This window comes from Ceratotherium simum, chromosome 2 (assembly GCF_057802395.1).
Source record: "Ceratotherium simum simum isolate JZ-2026a chromosome 2, ASM5780239v1, whole genome shotgun sequence".
Lineage (NCBI taxonomy): Eukaryota > Metazoa > Chordata > Mammalia > Perissodactyla > Rhinocerotidae > Ceratotherium > Ceratotherium simum.
In genome coordinates, this window is record NC_141901.1 from 95,990,199 (window position 1) to 96,005,623 (window position 15,425).

At 47.5% G+C, this 15,425-nt stretch overlaps 1 protein-coding gene across 1 annotated transcript in view; it reads left to right on the top strand.

The window, feature by feature from the left end:
- JAK1 (Janus kinase 1) overlaps window positions 1-15,425 on the top strand; it is a 48,645-nt gene that overhangs the window by 13,114 nt on the left and 20,106 nt on the right. Inside the window, exons 6-11 of the mRNA XM_087449466.1 lie at window positions 761-924; window positions 2,919-3,261; window positions 4,895-5,080; window positions 8,770-8,927; window positions 11,364-11,487; window positions 13,377-13,563. Of these exons, the coding sequence (XP_087305592.1) occupies window positions 761-924; window positions 2,919-3,261; window positions 4,895-5,080; window positions 8,770-8,927; window positions 11,364-11,487; window positions 13,377-13,563 (1,162 nt within the window). The remainder of the gene's footprint in view (window positions 1-760; window positions 925-2,918; window positions 3,262-4,894; window positions 5,081-8,769; window positions 8,928-11,363; window positions 11,488-13,376; window positions 13,564-15,425) is intronic.

The window sequence follows — 15,425 nt, forward strand, 5'->3', positions numbered from 1 at the left end:
AAATGAAATAGTGAATAGAGGGGGCCGAGCACAGTGTCCAGCACGGAGGTTAGGGTTTAGTAAAGGGGAGCCAGTGTTGCCGTTGTCATTATCACTCTGCACAAGGCAGGTGCTGTTTAGTTTTAATTTTGAGGCCCTCATTGGTTCTTGAAATGCTCTGCACCTCCATCAGCGAGGAGGGTGTTTTCGGGATATATTTCATTACTGGAAACTTGAGCAGCACTTACCTGTGGTAATGATGCACTGTAGAATGTGGGTTCCTTCCTCTTTCTCTAAATCTATATCAGAATGGAGTGTGGTGCCCTGTGAACTTTATACACCCAGTTTCCTAGACTAGGATAGCTCAATATGTGTTTGTGAAATTAAAGACTGCTGAAACCCCGGCCAGCCGTCATCTTCCCTTGCCCTGGAGCAGTCCACGCCTCGGACACGCTGCTTTTCACCATCTTTAATGTGGTAGGTCCCACGAAGGCCTCCGTGTGTTCGTGCTGTTCACCAGAGCACTACCTGGAGCAGTACTCAATAAATATTTGTTAAATAAGTGAATTAACCTGTAGAGAACATCTCCTGAGCCCCTTCATGCCCACTTTGATGAGAATGAGCTTTGATGCCAGAGAAACTGTAAATGTCCTTAGTCTCATTCCTCCACTGCTTTTCTGGGTGGCACCTTCCTGTTTGGGAAACCTTCTCAAGATCAGAAACATGGGTGGACTCTTGAAACTTAAGTGGCGGTTCATTTCTTCTCCTCTCTGCTCCAAAGGGACAGTATGATCTGGTCAAATGCCTGGCTCCCATTCGAGACCCCAAGACTGAGCAGGACGGGCACGATATTGAGAACGAGTGTCTGGGAATGGCCGTCCTGGCCATCTCGCACTATGCCATGATGAAGAAGATGCAGCTGCCAGAACTTCCCAAGGACATAAGGTAAGCTTTCCTGCTGCCTGGAGAGGTGATTGTGGGGTTGGCTTTAATTCTTTGTGCTCTCATGCATCTCAGTGTAACCACTGCCAGCTTTTGGCTGACCCCTGCTTTCTGCAGCGCCCGAATCTTTTCTAGAATATTTATAAAAGGTAGCACAAGTATAATCATGTCCTGATTGTGAATGTTGGCTGATGACCTCAGAAATTTGTACCAGGGTGAAAGTGCTGGGCTGGGGATGCCAGTCACATTCGTGGCCCACATCCCCGCTGCTTTCCTCTCTGCCTGTGGTGGGCACTGCTGTCTGTTACTGGGCTTTTTCCTTCTGTGCTGGACTCACCTTGAGGTCTTCTCGGCATAGCTCTACAGGCAGCTGCTACCACCGCAGCCGGAACTAGAGTTCACGAGAGAGCTGTTGATTCTGATGTGAAGGGTGATCAGCTGTTCCTTAAGAAAATTGTATTTACCTAAAAATATCATTTGCAGTCAAGTCTTTGTGAGGGAATATTCAATCTGTAATTTCCACCCATCCAAGAAATAGAATCTTTTTTTGTTTTTAACCAATGAGCTACTGTGTTTATTGTAAATGTGGACAGTCTCGTTGTGAAGAGGAAGCTGTTTGTAGCTGAATCATTTGTGGTAGGTGGCATGCATCTTCTCGTAAGTTTCCTTCTTGTGTCTCCTTGCCTTGACCAGAGTTTGGAGCAGATCACAGATTGCTTCTCGGTGATACAGGGGCTGATGAGACGCCTGTGCTGCTACTTTCTCTTTTTCCTATGGCTTTTGCTCTGGGCACCTCCTCTTTATTTTTTCATGAGGCTAAAGTGAAAAATGAAATCTCTCCTCTCATCTTTGTCTCTATTACATTAATCTAAAAAAAATGATGATATTTGCTGGGGATGAATTCCAGACTTCACAATTTTCTGCTTTTGTGAAACCGTTTGTGCAGGAACTCCCCTTTGCCAGGTGCCGTGTTGGGCCTGGGAGTAACAGGCAGACGTGTCTCCCTATGTGTTGGGCCCCCAGTGTTCTTTCTTCCATGGGTATTCTTACTCTAATTCAAACTGGCCCCTGTTCTAGCAGTGCATCAGTTTGTTGAGTTTCTGTTGGTCATAGGTACTCTTCTACTGGCACCTGGATGGGTAATCATCTTTCAGTTTAGTTGTTGATCCATTTACTATATTGGGGACATTTTCACATGGCAAACACTGTCATTTGTATTTAATCAGGTTTTTTTTTTTTTTTGGTGAAGAAGAGTAGCCCTGGGCTAACATCTGTTGCCAATCCTCTTTTTGCTGAGGAAGATTAGTCCTGGGCTAACATCTGTGCCCATCTTCCTCTACTTTATATGTGGGACGCCTGCCACAGCATGGCTTGGTCAGCAGTGTGTAGGTCTGCACCCAGGATCTGAACCCGTGAACCCTGGGCTGCCGAAGCGGAGCGTGGAAACTTAACCACTACGCCACTGGACTGGCCCCTGTGTTTAATTAACTTTTGTGTTTTTCCAATTTCTTATAAAAACAATATGTGATCTCTGTAGAAAAATTATAAAGCAGACATGCAAGTAGAACTCACCAAGCATCTGCAATCACTCTGGATACCTTTCAGACCACTTTCTAACTGAAGCTGAATCTAACAACAGTGTGTCTGTGAGCACAAATGTGCACGGGAACGGTGACGCTAGCGAGCAAAAACCATAGAGAAGTTGATTCTGCTTCCTGCCTTTGTGGCCTAAACAATGTGATGATGCCTGTAGGAATTCCCATTTCAGTGAAATGCATGGAGCATGTGCTTTGCTGTCCTCTTTCAGTCCCTATTCACCTCCATCTCCTTATCATTATCATCCTCGTCCTTACTCCATCTAAGACCCTCTGCGAGTAGGTCCTTCTTTCTCATTTGGCAACCCATGGGAGGGAGATTTATAGATTTAGCTTTGTTTTTAAACTATTCTCTGCTGACCCATACATGAAAAAGAGACGTATTTCCCTCCTTTCTTTTAGCTACAAGCGCTATATTCCAGAAACATTGAATAAGTCCATCAGACAGAGGAACCTTCTCACCAGGATGCGGATAAATAATGTTTTCAAGGATTTCCTAAAGGAATTTAACAACAAGACCATTTGTGACAGCAGCGTGTCCACACACGACCTGAAGGTGAAATACCTGGCTACCTTGGAAACTTTGACAAAACATTATGGTGCTGAAATATTTGAGACTTCCATGTTGCTGATTTCATCAGAAAATGAGATGAATCGATTTCATCCGAATGACAGTGGAAACATTCTCTACTATGAAGTGATGGTGACTGGCAATCTTGGAATCCAGTGGAGGCAGAAACCAAATGTAAGTGGCGACAGGTGGCTGATGGAAACAGAACATCCTGTGTCACACAGTCTTTTCTGTTTATCCCTTTGGAATGATCTGTGCACATGTCCATCATCCCTGTTGGCTGAGTTTAAATAAAGGCTTGAGACCATGTATTATTCATCTTGTATTGCATCCGTGCAGCAGTAGGTCTAAATAAATATTTATTGAGTTATGTAGGGAAATAGAGAAACATAATAACAATGTATATAATATGCAATAATATATAATAACAGCAGACATTTACTGCATGCTTACCACGTACCTAGTACTTTTCTAAGCATTTACATGTAGTAACTCATTTATTCCTTAACAAAAAACCTTTTAGGGGAATACTACCATTATTGCTATTTTATAGATGAGCACAAAGAGGCACAGAGAAGTTGAGACACTTGCCCAAGGTCATAACTAACTAATGAGCGATTGTGCCGAGAATTGAACTTGGGCCTCTGGCTCCATGAAGTAAGGTCATTGATTTTGCCATTTTAAGCTTTTGAAATGTTTGTAGGATGAGGCAATAGAGCAGAGTGGTTTAAAAGCATGGGTTTTAAACCTAAATAAACCTAGTTCAGATCCTAGCTCCACTGTTGATATTCTGTGGCCTTGGGTGGGTTACTTCACCTGTGTCAGCCACATGGTATTCACCTGTAAAATGGAGATACTTACTGTATCTGCCTCACAGGATTGTCGAGAGAACGAAAAGTCAGCACAGAGCCTGAGATATAGTAAATGTTCAATAAATTATTATAGCTGCTATTGTCATTGTTATTATTGTAAATACTAATATTGAAGTAAAGGTGAGGTTCGTTTTCTCTTCCAGTTTTATTCTCTAAATTCGCTAAAATAACAATGCCTAACATGTACTGCGTGCTTTCCCTGCGGTAGGTGCTGTGTTAATAAGAACTTGTCAGGTCCTCAGAGAGCCTTGTGAAGATGTAAGGTCTCTCTTCAATGGATGGGGAAGTGGAGGCTCAAAGAGATGACCTAACTAGTTAAGTAATTGGCGGAGACAGGATCTTAACCCAGACCTCTAGTTTCCAAGACTCATGCTGCACAACATATTTGAACTTATACAGACATGTATGACTCCCTAGACTACTCAAGTGTGGGATCCATGTCTTCTCTTGAAAATGCCGACTTGAATATTGTTAGAAAGTCAAGACGATCAGTGATAGATTCTAAGAGGAGAAAACCCATGTTCGATCCAGTCATATTTGGGAAGAATGTGTTCTCTGCCTGTGTTGAAACCTGTATCTCAGTCTGGAAGTGAGGGGACCTGACTCCTAGATATGGTAGATGCATATCTAGTGGGCAGTTATTTACCTTTCTGAATTTACTTGTACATTACAGATTACTACGCAAAGAGTTTAGTCAGTGTGCTCATTCAGGTCTCTGCCGGATATAAAATCTCAGGATTCCCTGATAGGACCCAAAACTGCGATCCTAAGCCCATGCTGCCAACTCTCCCAATTCCTCTGTAAATCCAGGCACACTGGCTTTCTCTTCCTCGGAGAGACGTAGACCCTGCATTAGTTTACCAGACACATTGGCCTTTTACTGAAAGAAAATGAGAAAGCTGACTTAACTCTGTCACTTTTATGCATCTTATCAGGTTGTTCCTGTTGAAAAGGAAAAAAATAAACTGAAACGGAAAAAACTGGAAAATAAATACAAGAAGGATGAGGAGAAAAACAAAATCCGGGAAGAGTGGAACAGTTTTTCTTACTTCCCTGAAATCACTCACATTGTAATAAAGGAGTCTGTGGTCAGCATTAACAAGCAGGACAACAAGAAAATGGTAAGTGTGCTCCAGCAGCACTTCAGTCTGGGTCCGGAGATGAGAGGGAGACTTTGCTGAGGACGGTTGCGCAGCGCGTGCTTTTCAGAGTTCCTGTCCCTCAGAGAAAATCTGATGATTGTCTTATTTAAGCCACAAAGTCCCTATTGCTGACATTGACATTATCAGTGTCAGGTTTTAAGTTACACTGGTGCATTCCAGTGTCTGTCTTTGGTCTTGCAAACGTGTATCTGCTTCGGAGTTTGCTGCCTCCCAAAGATACTTCAGCATCAATATTTAATTCACAAAGGTTAGTGGATTTGAAGGAAAAGAAGATGGTGAACGTGAGTGTTTTTCCCTGAGGGCTCCTGGACGGCCTCTCTGCTGAGCTGGGCAGGTCATCTGGGATGTGATCGGTGGGAGGCCCCACTCTGCACTTCAGCAGTATCAGGCTGGTGGCTGTGGCCACAGTGGCGGTCGTCATCATGGTGTCAGGCACACCCAAGTGACTCTCGGACAGAGGAAAGGGTGTTTAATCTCACTTCCTCTTTTTTGGTATCACTGAGGACATAATCTAGACAGGCAGGCAGTTTGGCAGGGGAAGTGGGAGCCCTGCCAAAATAAACATGTTTGTGTCGGGGAAGTCACAGCCGACAGCACGTGGAGGGGCCGAGGACAGGCTTGTGAAGCAGGCACTCTCTCAAAGTGAGGGTGGTCAACACCAGGGAAATGCTGTGTTTTGCCCAAAATTTGGCAAATACTTTGTCAAAGGATAATGCTTAGTGCTGGGAAAGAATCTGGTGATATGGTTCAGGACAGGTGTTTACCTTCCGCACCTGAGTAACTCGTCTTTTCCATCTACCTTTTGGAAAGCAGCTCGGCAGCGTGTATGAAAAGCCGTGAAAGTACTTCTGTATCCCTCCGTCCAGGAACCCAGGGACCTGTTTTCCAGAAACAGTGAGGCCGGCAGCGGTCTATGAATGAGGGTGTTTATCCCAACAGTATTTACAACGTCAAACACCGAAAATCAGCTAAATAGACAATAATAGGAGAATAGGAAAGTAAATCACAATTCACCTGAGTAGTAGAATATTATGTAAACAAATTGCTGAATTTTTTTCATAATCTGGAACAATGCTTTGTAAATGGAAAAAAGCAGAATATAAAGCTATGTATAGAATGGTACTAATTTTGTTCAAAAAATTTAAAAAAGGTATGCATATGCATATACATGCTCTTAGACAAACAGATATTAACAGGTGTTATTTATGGTGGGTTACGAGTGATTTTAATTTCTTTATTACCCCCGCTCCCCTCCCCCTTTTTAATGATAGACATACGTTAATTTCATCAGGACACTGCACTAAAAAAGTGAAGGGAGACGTAGAAGAACCCAGATAGATGGCAGTGGAAAGATGGAAAATGGAGGGAGGGAGAAAATAAAAATAAATGCTATTTATTCAGCATATTATAGATATTAGGCCGTATTATACGCTCTGTGATCTTCTTTAGTCCTTACAAGAGCCTGAGATGTGGGGACTTGGGCTCCATTTCCAGCGGAGGAATCTGAGACTCCTGGAGAGCTGCAGGAGCTTGTGCAAGGTCCCAGGGTGAGAACGTGGCAGCTCAGCTCCAGGGCGTCCGCTACGCTAGAGACCCTGTAGAGGGAGAGGTTGGCACAGCCGTGATCTGGCTTTTGAACATGGCCAGACTCTGAAGACGCGTGGCAGGGGAGGAGAAGCAGCAGCCAGCCAGTACAGACTTTGTGAGCCTGCCCCCATCCTATCCTGGCTGACAGAGTGAAGTCCGGCCCCCGGTTGGTGCACCGCTCATCCAAGCCAGAGCTCACTCTGACCACGTGGGCCGGCCACTCCGTGCCAGGCTGAAGTGCTGTGTAGGGAGCAGGAGGAAGGCAGAAAAAAATGAATTTTGATCTCCCCATTGCTTTCTTTCCCTTTACAAACACTAGCTCTCACTGTGTGCCAGGCACTTCCTATTCTAAACACTTTACAAATATCAACTCTTTGCATTTTCATATCGACCCTATGAGGTAGGTATATTATTATCCCCATTTTACAAAGGAGGAAACTGAGGCACAAAGAGGTTAAGTGACTTGTCCAAGGTCATACAGCTATTAGGTTAAACCATTATGCAATTGCCACTATTTGACAATTTTTGACCTATAAAAATGATGATTACATATACTTAAACATAATAGCAAGTGGAGATGCTGAGATTTGAACCCAGTTAAGCTAGCTGCAGAGCCTGGGGGTTAACACTATATGATGCCTTCTCTTCAGTATCTCATTCCCCCATCCCTTCCCAGCCATGGGATTTCTGAGCCCTTTGATCAGGCAGTACTGTGGCTGCGGGTATTTCAGGAAAGTGTGATGCTAGGATGTTATCAGAGCGTATCTTGATTTACCTCTTCTCTCTGCATCTCCTTGACGTCTCCTATTTCCATTCGGACTCTGCTCTCAGGGAACTTAAGTGCTTACATGGTCTCGTTTACATGTGACTGGGTGAAGGGGTGCCCAAGCCAGGCCATCTTGAATTTGCCCTTTGGGAATCTGCAGGTGGAGGTCAGGTCACACCTAAAAGGAAGCACACTTGGCAAGTCTCCTTCCTGAATCTCCTTCCCTATGGTGGCCCTGCCCTCTTTTGGCCTCCTTGGCTCACAACCCCAGAGCACCCTTCCTGTGGCACCATAGCTGACTGTCACCAGGCCCCTTTACTCTGTCCTAATTGCTTGTAATCATCCCCTGTCCCCTTCGCTGGTCTTCTTGTCTCTGTTTTTCTCTGCCAGCAGCCTCTCCTTTTTCCAGTGCTATGGAAAGAGTTTTATTCTCAAGTGTCATTTTGCCTTCTCTGGAGGCTCAGGTGCTTTTTAATATTTTTGTGAGTCAGAGCTCTAAATCACAGCTTTATGTACCTTCCTTCACCAGGAGAGGTTCCTGGTTGACCCCATGGCTCCTCCCAGATGGACAATCTCTACTCAGGCTATATGATCAAGACAAAAAAAAACCCACTCATCTTCATCCCCAAGTGTATTTCTGAAAACCTTCCTTCCATGGAAATTCCCTCCTTCTGCACTTTTGCCTTTGCCTCTCCCGCTTTGGGTAAGACTCACTGCCTCCAAACTCGCAGGGGTCCCTGGTCTTAACCTAGCGACCTCATCATTGTGTCTGGGACCATTCCTGGATTAAATCCAGGAGTTGCACCTTTTAGACCAACTCCACATGAGATGAAGCACCTAGACCTCTGTTTCCTTTCTTTAAAACTGGAGTACTGCTGGCTGAGTCAGTCATTGCTTCGTGCTCAGACCAGGGTACCACTTGCTTACCTCTGCTCCTCCCACCTCCACTTTCTTACGTCCACCACTTGGATTCAGGCTTGCTCTTCCCCCTGGACCATGGTGTCAGCTTCTCTGTGGGTCTCCTGCCTGCCACAGCTCCCCGTCTTCCTCTTCCTCATGCACAAACACACTGAGCCTCATCTGATAGTTTTTGGTAACAGATGAGAAAGTTTGATGAACAAAGTCCTCTATGAATGCAAGGGGTACAGCTACTGTCAACAAAAAGTTTCCCTCTGAGGTCATGTGTTTTCCATCATGTGTTCAATTTCTTCTCCCTGCATAACTCCCCACAGAGTCAGCAGCTTAAGATGGTTGGCACATGATGTAACCATGGGTGTTTCTTCTCTCCCACCAGGAGCTGAAGCTCTCTTCCCACGAGGAGGCCTTGTCTTTTGTGTCCTTGGTAGACGGCTACTTCCGGCTCACGGCAGATGCCCATCATTACCTCTGCACCGACGTGGCTCCCCCGTTGATCGTCCACAACATACAGAATGGCTGTCACGGTCCAATCTGGTTGGTTCTAGAACCTTTCAGTTGCCTTTAGTGTGAAAAGAACCCACATTTTAGTGGTGGGGAGTGTGACTTCCTCACACATAGGTGTCGTCAGTGGTTTAGGATGGGGCCAGATAAGCACGTTGTTTAGTGTGATTTGGTGCCCTCTTTCCCATCTCTGCTGTTCGCTGGTCAGGCCTTCCTGTCATCTCCTGCCTGGGTCCTTCCAGCAGCCACATCTCTTCTCCCTCCTTGGGTCTCCTTGTGGTTTAGCCCCTCACCTCTCCACAGCTGACCAGGAAGTGCTATGCATCCTAATCCCTTGCTGTGCCAAACAGTGCCAGGTAAATGGTGGGGACAGTGAGGGTGACCAAACTTAGAGCTGGAAGGGGCTTCACTGGATAGCTGTCCCACCTGCGTCTCAGAATTAGTAGCCTGTGCTCAAATATCTCTGGTGATGGGGTACTTGGTGCTATGTGAGGCAGCCAGTGGGTTATAGCCCCAGCAATTACAGATATGCATCCCTTTCTGAGGTGGAGTTGAAGTTTGCCTCTCTGTAGCTTCTGCCTGCTCATTGGAGTTCCGCCATTTGAAGCAACAGGGATTCATTTTACTGCCTCTTATATATGACTGTCCTTCAGGCAAAGGAAACAGCTGCTGCGTTTCTTCTGAGTGTCTCTTCCCAGACCAAAAGATATCTGGGGAAGCATCTCTTCAGCTGCCTTCCACATGACACGGTTCCCTCCTTCTTCCCTATCCCCGTTACCTTGTGGGCAGGTAGTTTGTTGGAGGGGTGATCCCTGGCCTGGAGAGGCTCACAGACTCACGGGGAGACAGACACACAAGGAGTTGTAGAGCAAGGGGTTGAGCATTATGATAAATATGCCAACCACAGTTAGGCTGTGGAGCCCTGGCACTGGCTCATCCCTTGGCCTGGACTGCTTTTCCTCCAGAATTTACACAGCCACCATTCCTTCAGGTGTCACTCAGACGGCACCTCATCGGTGAAGTCCTTCAGGTGTCACTCAGACGGCACCTCATCGGTGAAGTCTTCCCACCACCTTCTATAGAAAAATGACACCTCTTCCCCCTGCATCTCACCCTCTCTGGCTCCTTCGCTCCGCATTATCTTTCTTTCTTTTTTTTTTTTTTTTGTGGAAGATCAGCCCTGTGCTAACAGCTGCCAATCCTCCTCTTTTTTTGCTGAAGAAGACTGGCCCCTGGGCTAACATCTGTGCCCATCTTCCTCCACTTTATATGGGACACCGCCACAGCATGGCTTGCCAAGCGGTGCGTCGGTGCATGCCCAGGATCCGAACCGGCAAACGCCGGGCCACCACAGCAGAGCGCGTGCACTTAACCACTTGCGCCACCAGGCTGGCCCCTGCATTGTCTTTCTTCAGTGGCATTTATGATCTCCCAACACACTGTGTTTATTTTTGGGTTCATTTGTTTCTTGTCTGCCTGCCCTCACTGCCCAGAACATGAGCCCCAGAAGGGCAGGGGCACTGTCTACTTGGCTTACGGCTTTTCCTCAGCACCCATGGCAGGGCCTGGCACATCGCAGGCCCTCAGTATTTGTCGAGTGAATGAATGTTTTGTGTTCTGTGCCAGGCTGACACTCATTGCCTAAGGAGCTTCTCAGAGTAGGAAGCATTCAAATCAGAGTAAACTTTGAAAGACCACTGATGGTTTACCAGGTCTTAAAGAGGGGAAAGGGCATCCCAGGTGAGGTATCCATATGTGCAAAGGCATGAAGGATTCAAGGACCACAGAGCAGTTGGTCTTTGCCTTTCTAATGCGTGTTGACCATATCAGCCCTTTTGCACCAACACTTGGTGAGCACTGCTCACTAGGTGTAGTAACCTCATGTGTGGGTTTATTTAGCAGGTGCCCACTGCCCTGCATGGGCCAGGACTGATTGGTCCTGGGGGTGCAAAGGAGTAAAAGACAGGCCTGTTCCCTACTAACATCTTCCTAATGCTCACTGATTTCTTTATTCAGTGTTTATTATCATTTATTGAGCAGCTACTATGAGCCAGACATGCTCTGGTTACAGGGCATACAGCCATGAGCAGAACAACCCCACATTGGCACCCTCCTGAGGCTCATGTTCTAGTTGTGCTGCCTAGGGATGGGGGAGGGACCCCCACCACTGCCTTGTGGGCGGCTGCACGTCTGCAGCCTTGGGGAGCTCTTCTGGCTGGAGCTGGAGGTGCATGTATGGGGAGCTGGGGGACGCACAGCACACAGTGCCTTGGGCAGCAGGCCAAGTCCTCTTCTAGACCTCAGAGATTCAATCTGTGGCATCTCAGCCTGCCTCATGTAATATCAGAGAGGATCTTAGGACCTAGGACGGGTAATGTGATGGGGCCATGAAACTTGAGGTGGCCCAAGGAAGTGGATACCCCATGGGGTTAGTGTGCTCCTGTTGGTGTGAGCTCTTTCTCCCTCCAGCACAGAATATGCCATCAATAAACTGCGGCAAGAAGGAGGCGAGGAGGGGATGTACGTGCTGCGGTGGAGCTGCACCGACTTTGACAACATCCTCATGACCGTCACCTGCTTTGAAAAGTCTGAGGTCAGTCGGGATACTGGCTTGGGCCAAGGCATATGGCCACACGGTGCCTGGTGCAGCCTGGTCCAGGGGCTGCTGCAGAGAGCACCACCGTTGGGGGTGGGGATGGGAAAGCCTGTCTCTGAGAAAATCCCTGGCAATTCCAACAGGGGCAGCCTGCTCTCCAAGAGGAGACTGCTCCCGAGCAGCCAGACCCTGTAACCTTCCTCCTCACGGCCCTTGCTTTCTTCCTTCAAGGGACCCAGGGCAGGGTCCACTGTTGCTCTGGAACGTGGAACGCCGCGACCAGAAAACCAGTTCACGCCAACACTTACGAAGTTTGTGTCATTATTTAGAGTGGTTGTTTTGCACTCAGTGCCAAGATCCTAACAGACCCAGAGCCGTGTGTGCTTGTCTGGCATTCACTGGTGCATGCCAGCGCCAAGAAGGCCAGCTCGCAGCCTGGCCTGACACAGAGTTCCCCAGATGGTAGCCTTGGACCTTTTAACTGACAAATTGCTGCCCGTGTTTTGACAACAAGTGGAGATGACTGCTAGTGATTCAACTGTAGCTGGAAGCCAGGAATGAGGGGAGGGAAATCCCAAAGGCTAAGGTAGAAGCCAGAATCCTTGACTTGACCTCACTAGACCACAGATGCCTTTGTTGTTCATGTAATTTCTTTTAAAAACAAGAAATGGAGTGTTTTAAAAGACAGTGAGTTTTACAGAATTAGTCCAAATAAATACGCGAATGTTGATGGGGTTCACCATGGACTGGGAAAGCTGGGGCGAGGAGGGGCCTGCGAGATGGAAGTCAGCACGTTAGCATGCCGTGGGCCTCAGACACAGGAAGGAGAAGTACCAGAGAACCGCTGGGCCTGGACTCGCTCGGTCCAGAGTGGGAAGAGGAAATGGCAGAAGGAGCTCCGTGCTGCCACTGTCCTGGATGACATCTCAGGGGCCACCGGCCTGCGGGGGTGTTCTTGGATGGCTGGGCTGAGCTGTGCTGGACCAAGAATGTCTGTGGTTCAGTATCGTGGTCCACCCAGTGTCAGGTCACCTGGGGAAAGCAGGACTCACGCACGTGGTTACTCCTCCTGTTGATTTAGCTCAGCAGACACTGAGCGCTTGACCTGCAAGTTCTCGTTCACGCCTCATCCTAGCCTGATGGGAGAGGTGATCTTATCCCCTGTACAGATGAAGAAACTGAGGCATTGAGATTTTAAATATCTTGTCCTAGTTTATGCCAGAAGTAGATCTTTCTGGCCCTCATTCTTAACCACTAAAATAGTTTCCTTTGTACAAAAAGTGCCCATGTAGGAAAACTTCTGCCTATACTTCCTCTCTGGCGCCATAGAACCCCAAAACTGGAGCAGACAGCTGACCGCTGCCTCCCAGGGTGGTTCTCAAATAGACGTGTGGCCTGGAAGGGCTCAGTTTGAGGGAGTTGCTGGATAAATTTTGCTATAATAATTATTACTTCATGCATAATAATATTTGCTAACCTTTATAAAGTGCTATGTTTTTTACGTGCACTGTGTCATATGATCATAGCAGCAGTTCTGTGAGGTTCATTGCCATGAACTTCGTCTTACAGGTCCAGAAGGAAGTGATGCTGTCGGGGAAATTGCTGCTCTGCTCTGCTGTCTCCCTAGTGTTAACGCCCTGTCATCAGTGCCTTCTCCTGGACCCCCTTTTCTTAGTTACTTAGTTATCGTTTTGTTTACTTGTTTATAATAAGCTTTTTGTTTTTGAATAATTTTAGATTTATAGAAATGTTACAGAGATAGTACAGTGTTTCTGTGTATCCTTCACCCAGCCTCCCCTGTTGTCAACATCTTACGTACTCCTGGTGCATTTGCCTGACCCCTTTTAAATTAACAGATTGTTTCTGGTCATCTTCCTGAATGGCAGGTGCCAGGTGGCCAGAAGCAGTTCAAGAACTTTCAGATCGAGGTGCAGAAGGGCTGCTACAGCCTGCATGGCTCCGACCGCAGCTTCCCCAGCCTCGGGGACCTCATGAGCCACCTCAAGAAGCAGATCCTGCGCACGGACAACATCAGCTTCGTGCTGAAGCGCTGCTGCCAGCCCAAGCCCCGAGGTTGGTCTCCCCATGCTGCATCAGGCTGGTTCCCCTAGGTGATGCTCCAGGACCCTGAGCAACCAAAAGATGCCGGGTGGTGTGAAGAGAGTGGCCCCTCCCTACAGTTTCTAGGTGTTTTTCCTTGAGTTTTGTTACAAGTCTGTCCCCAACTTGTAACAAATCCCATTCCTCAAGTGTCAGCGTTTACTATAGAAAAGACAGAAACCTTTTCTCAGCATCTCAGTTAGGCTGCAGGAAGAGGCATGTTTAGGGTTAGTAAGCAGAAATTTGCTTCTTTCTTCCTTAAGATAAAGTGTTCTGAGAGTTCCCCTGTCAGTGGTTTATTTCTCTGAGAAATGTTCCTGGCACATCTTCTGGGGGCCAAGAACTATGTTAGATGCAAAGAATCAGAAATGCATCAGATTCACCCGGTCCCTGTGTTCCAAGGGTTTCCAGTCAAATACAGAAAACAGGTAAATGAGGCCGCTGCAGGATGTGATGGGTGTGTTAATCCACATACCTGTATCAGACCCTGCTGTTGCAAAGCAAGGGATGGGCACGATCCCTGAGTTACGTGGCATGGGAGGCTGCGGGAGGAGGTGGGTCTTGAGCCGAGTGTTGTACAGTGTGCAGGAGGTTGCCGGGTAGATGAGGGCATTTCCAGCAGAGCGTGTGCAGGGGCAAAGCAGCAGGCAAAGGCAGAGGGTGCGGAAAAGTTCAGTGAAGTTGGAAAGAAGGGGATGTGAGACTGCGAGGGGAGAGATTTTGGATCCTGGGAGGCCCTGGCTGCCATGCCAAGGAGCTGTGACTTTATCCTGCAGGTGGTGGGGAGCTGCGGGAGGATCGAGGAGTCACGGTAGGAGAGGCAGGAACTCAGCTGCTCTTTGCTAAACCCTGTGAACAGTGTCAGTGATGTCCTGCAGGTGGATTCATCACCTCTTAGAATGTGAAAACTGGAAGGACACTTAGGGGTGACCTGGTCAGGTGCCCCATTTTATAGATGAGAAAACTGAGGCCTGGAGAAGTGAAGTGGGTCTCATTGAAGTGAGGCCTGAAGAAGTGAAGTGGGTCTCTCAAGGTCAAAGAGAGGTTTGAGTGCCAGGTCTGCCCTGAGTGCCAGATCCCTTGTGTACTGGTTTTTTTTTTTTTTTTTTTTTTTTTTAAAGATTTTATTTATTTATTTTTCCCCCAAAGCCCCAGTACATAGTTGTCTGTCATAGCTGCACATCCTTCTAGTTGCTGTATGTGGGACGCGGCCTCAGCATGGCTGGAGGAGTGGTGCCTCAGTGCGCACCCGGGATCCGAACCCGGGCCGCCGGCAGCGGAGCGCACGCACTTAACCGCTAAGCCACGGGGCCGGCCCTGTACTGGTTTTTTGATGTTCGCCTACAAGGGACCACCTTGTGTGTGTCAGATCCTTCCCTTAGAAGGGGTCAGGCCTGAAAGGGCAGCACAGTTATTCCTGTTCCTAGTAAGTGTGGTCGAGGATACTCTGGGGAGTCTCCGAGACACATCTTGTTTAAGGGAGTACTTCCGTGAGTCTACAGCAGGATGGGCAGAGGAAGCAACACAGGACAGAAAAGGGCAGGTTCTTGATGTTTGGATCACTGTTGGGTCTCCCAGTGTCAGTGGGGCTGACACCGAACCTGGTGAAGGAGGAAGGGCCTGTGTTCCTGTTGCTCAGATAGGGTCTCCTGCCTGCCTTGGGTAAGAACTGTGGCCTGTTTCTGAGCTTGAAGACGTTCTGTGGAGGTAAAAGCACCTCTGCCCTGCCTTCGCCCTGGGACCTCGGAGTGCGTTAAAATTTTAAAGCCCAATGGCCCTGATTACTCACACAGTGTCTCCTTCCATGTATTAGAAGTGTTACTTTCCTGGGGATT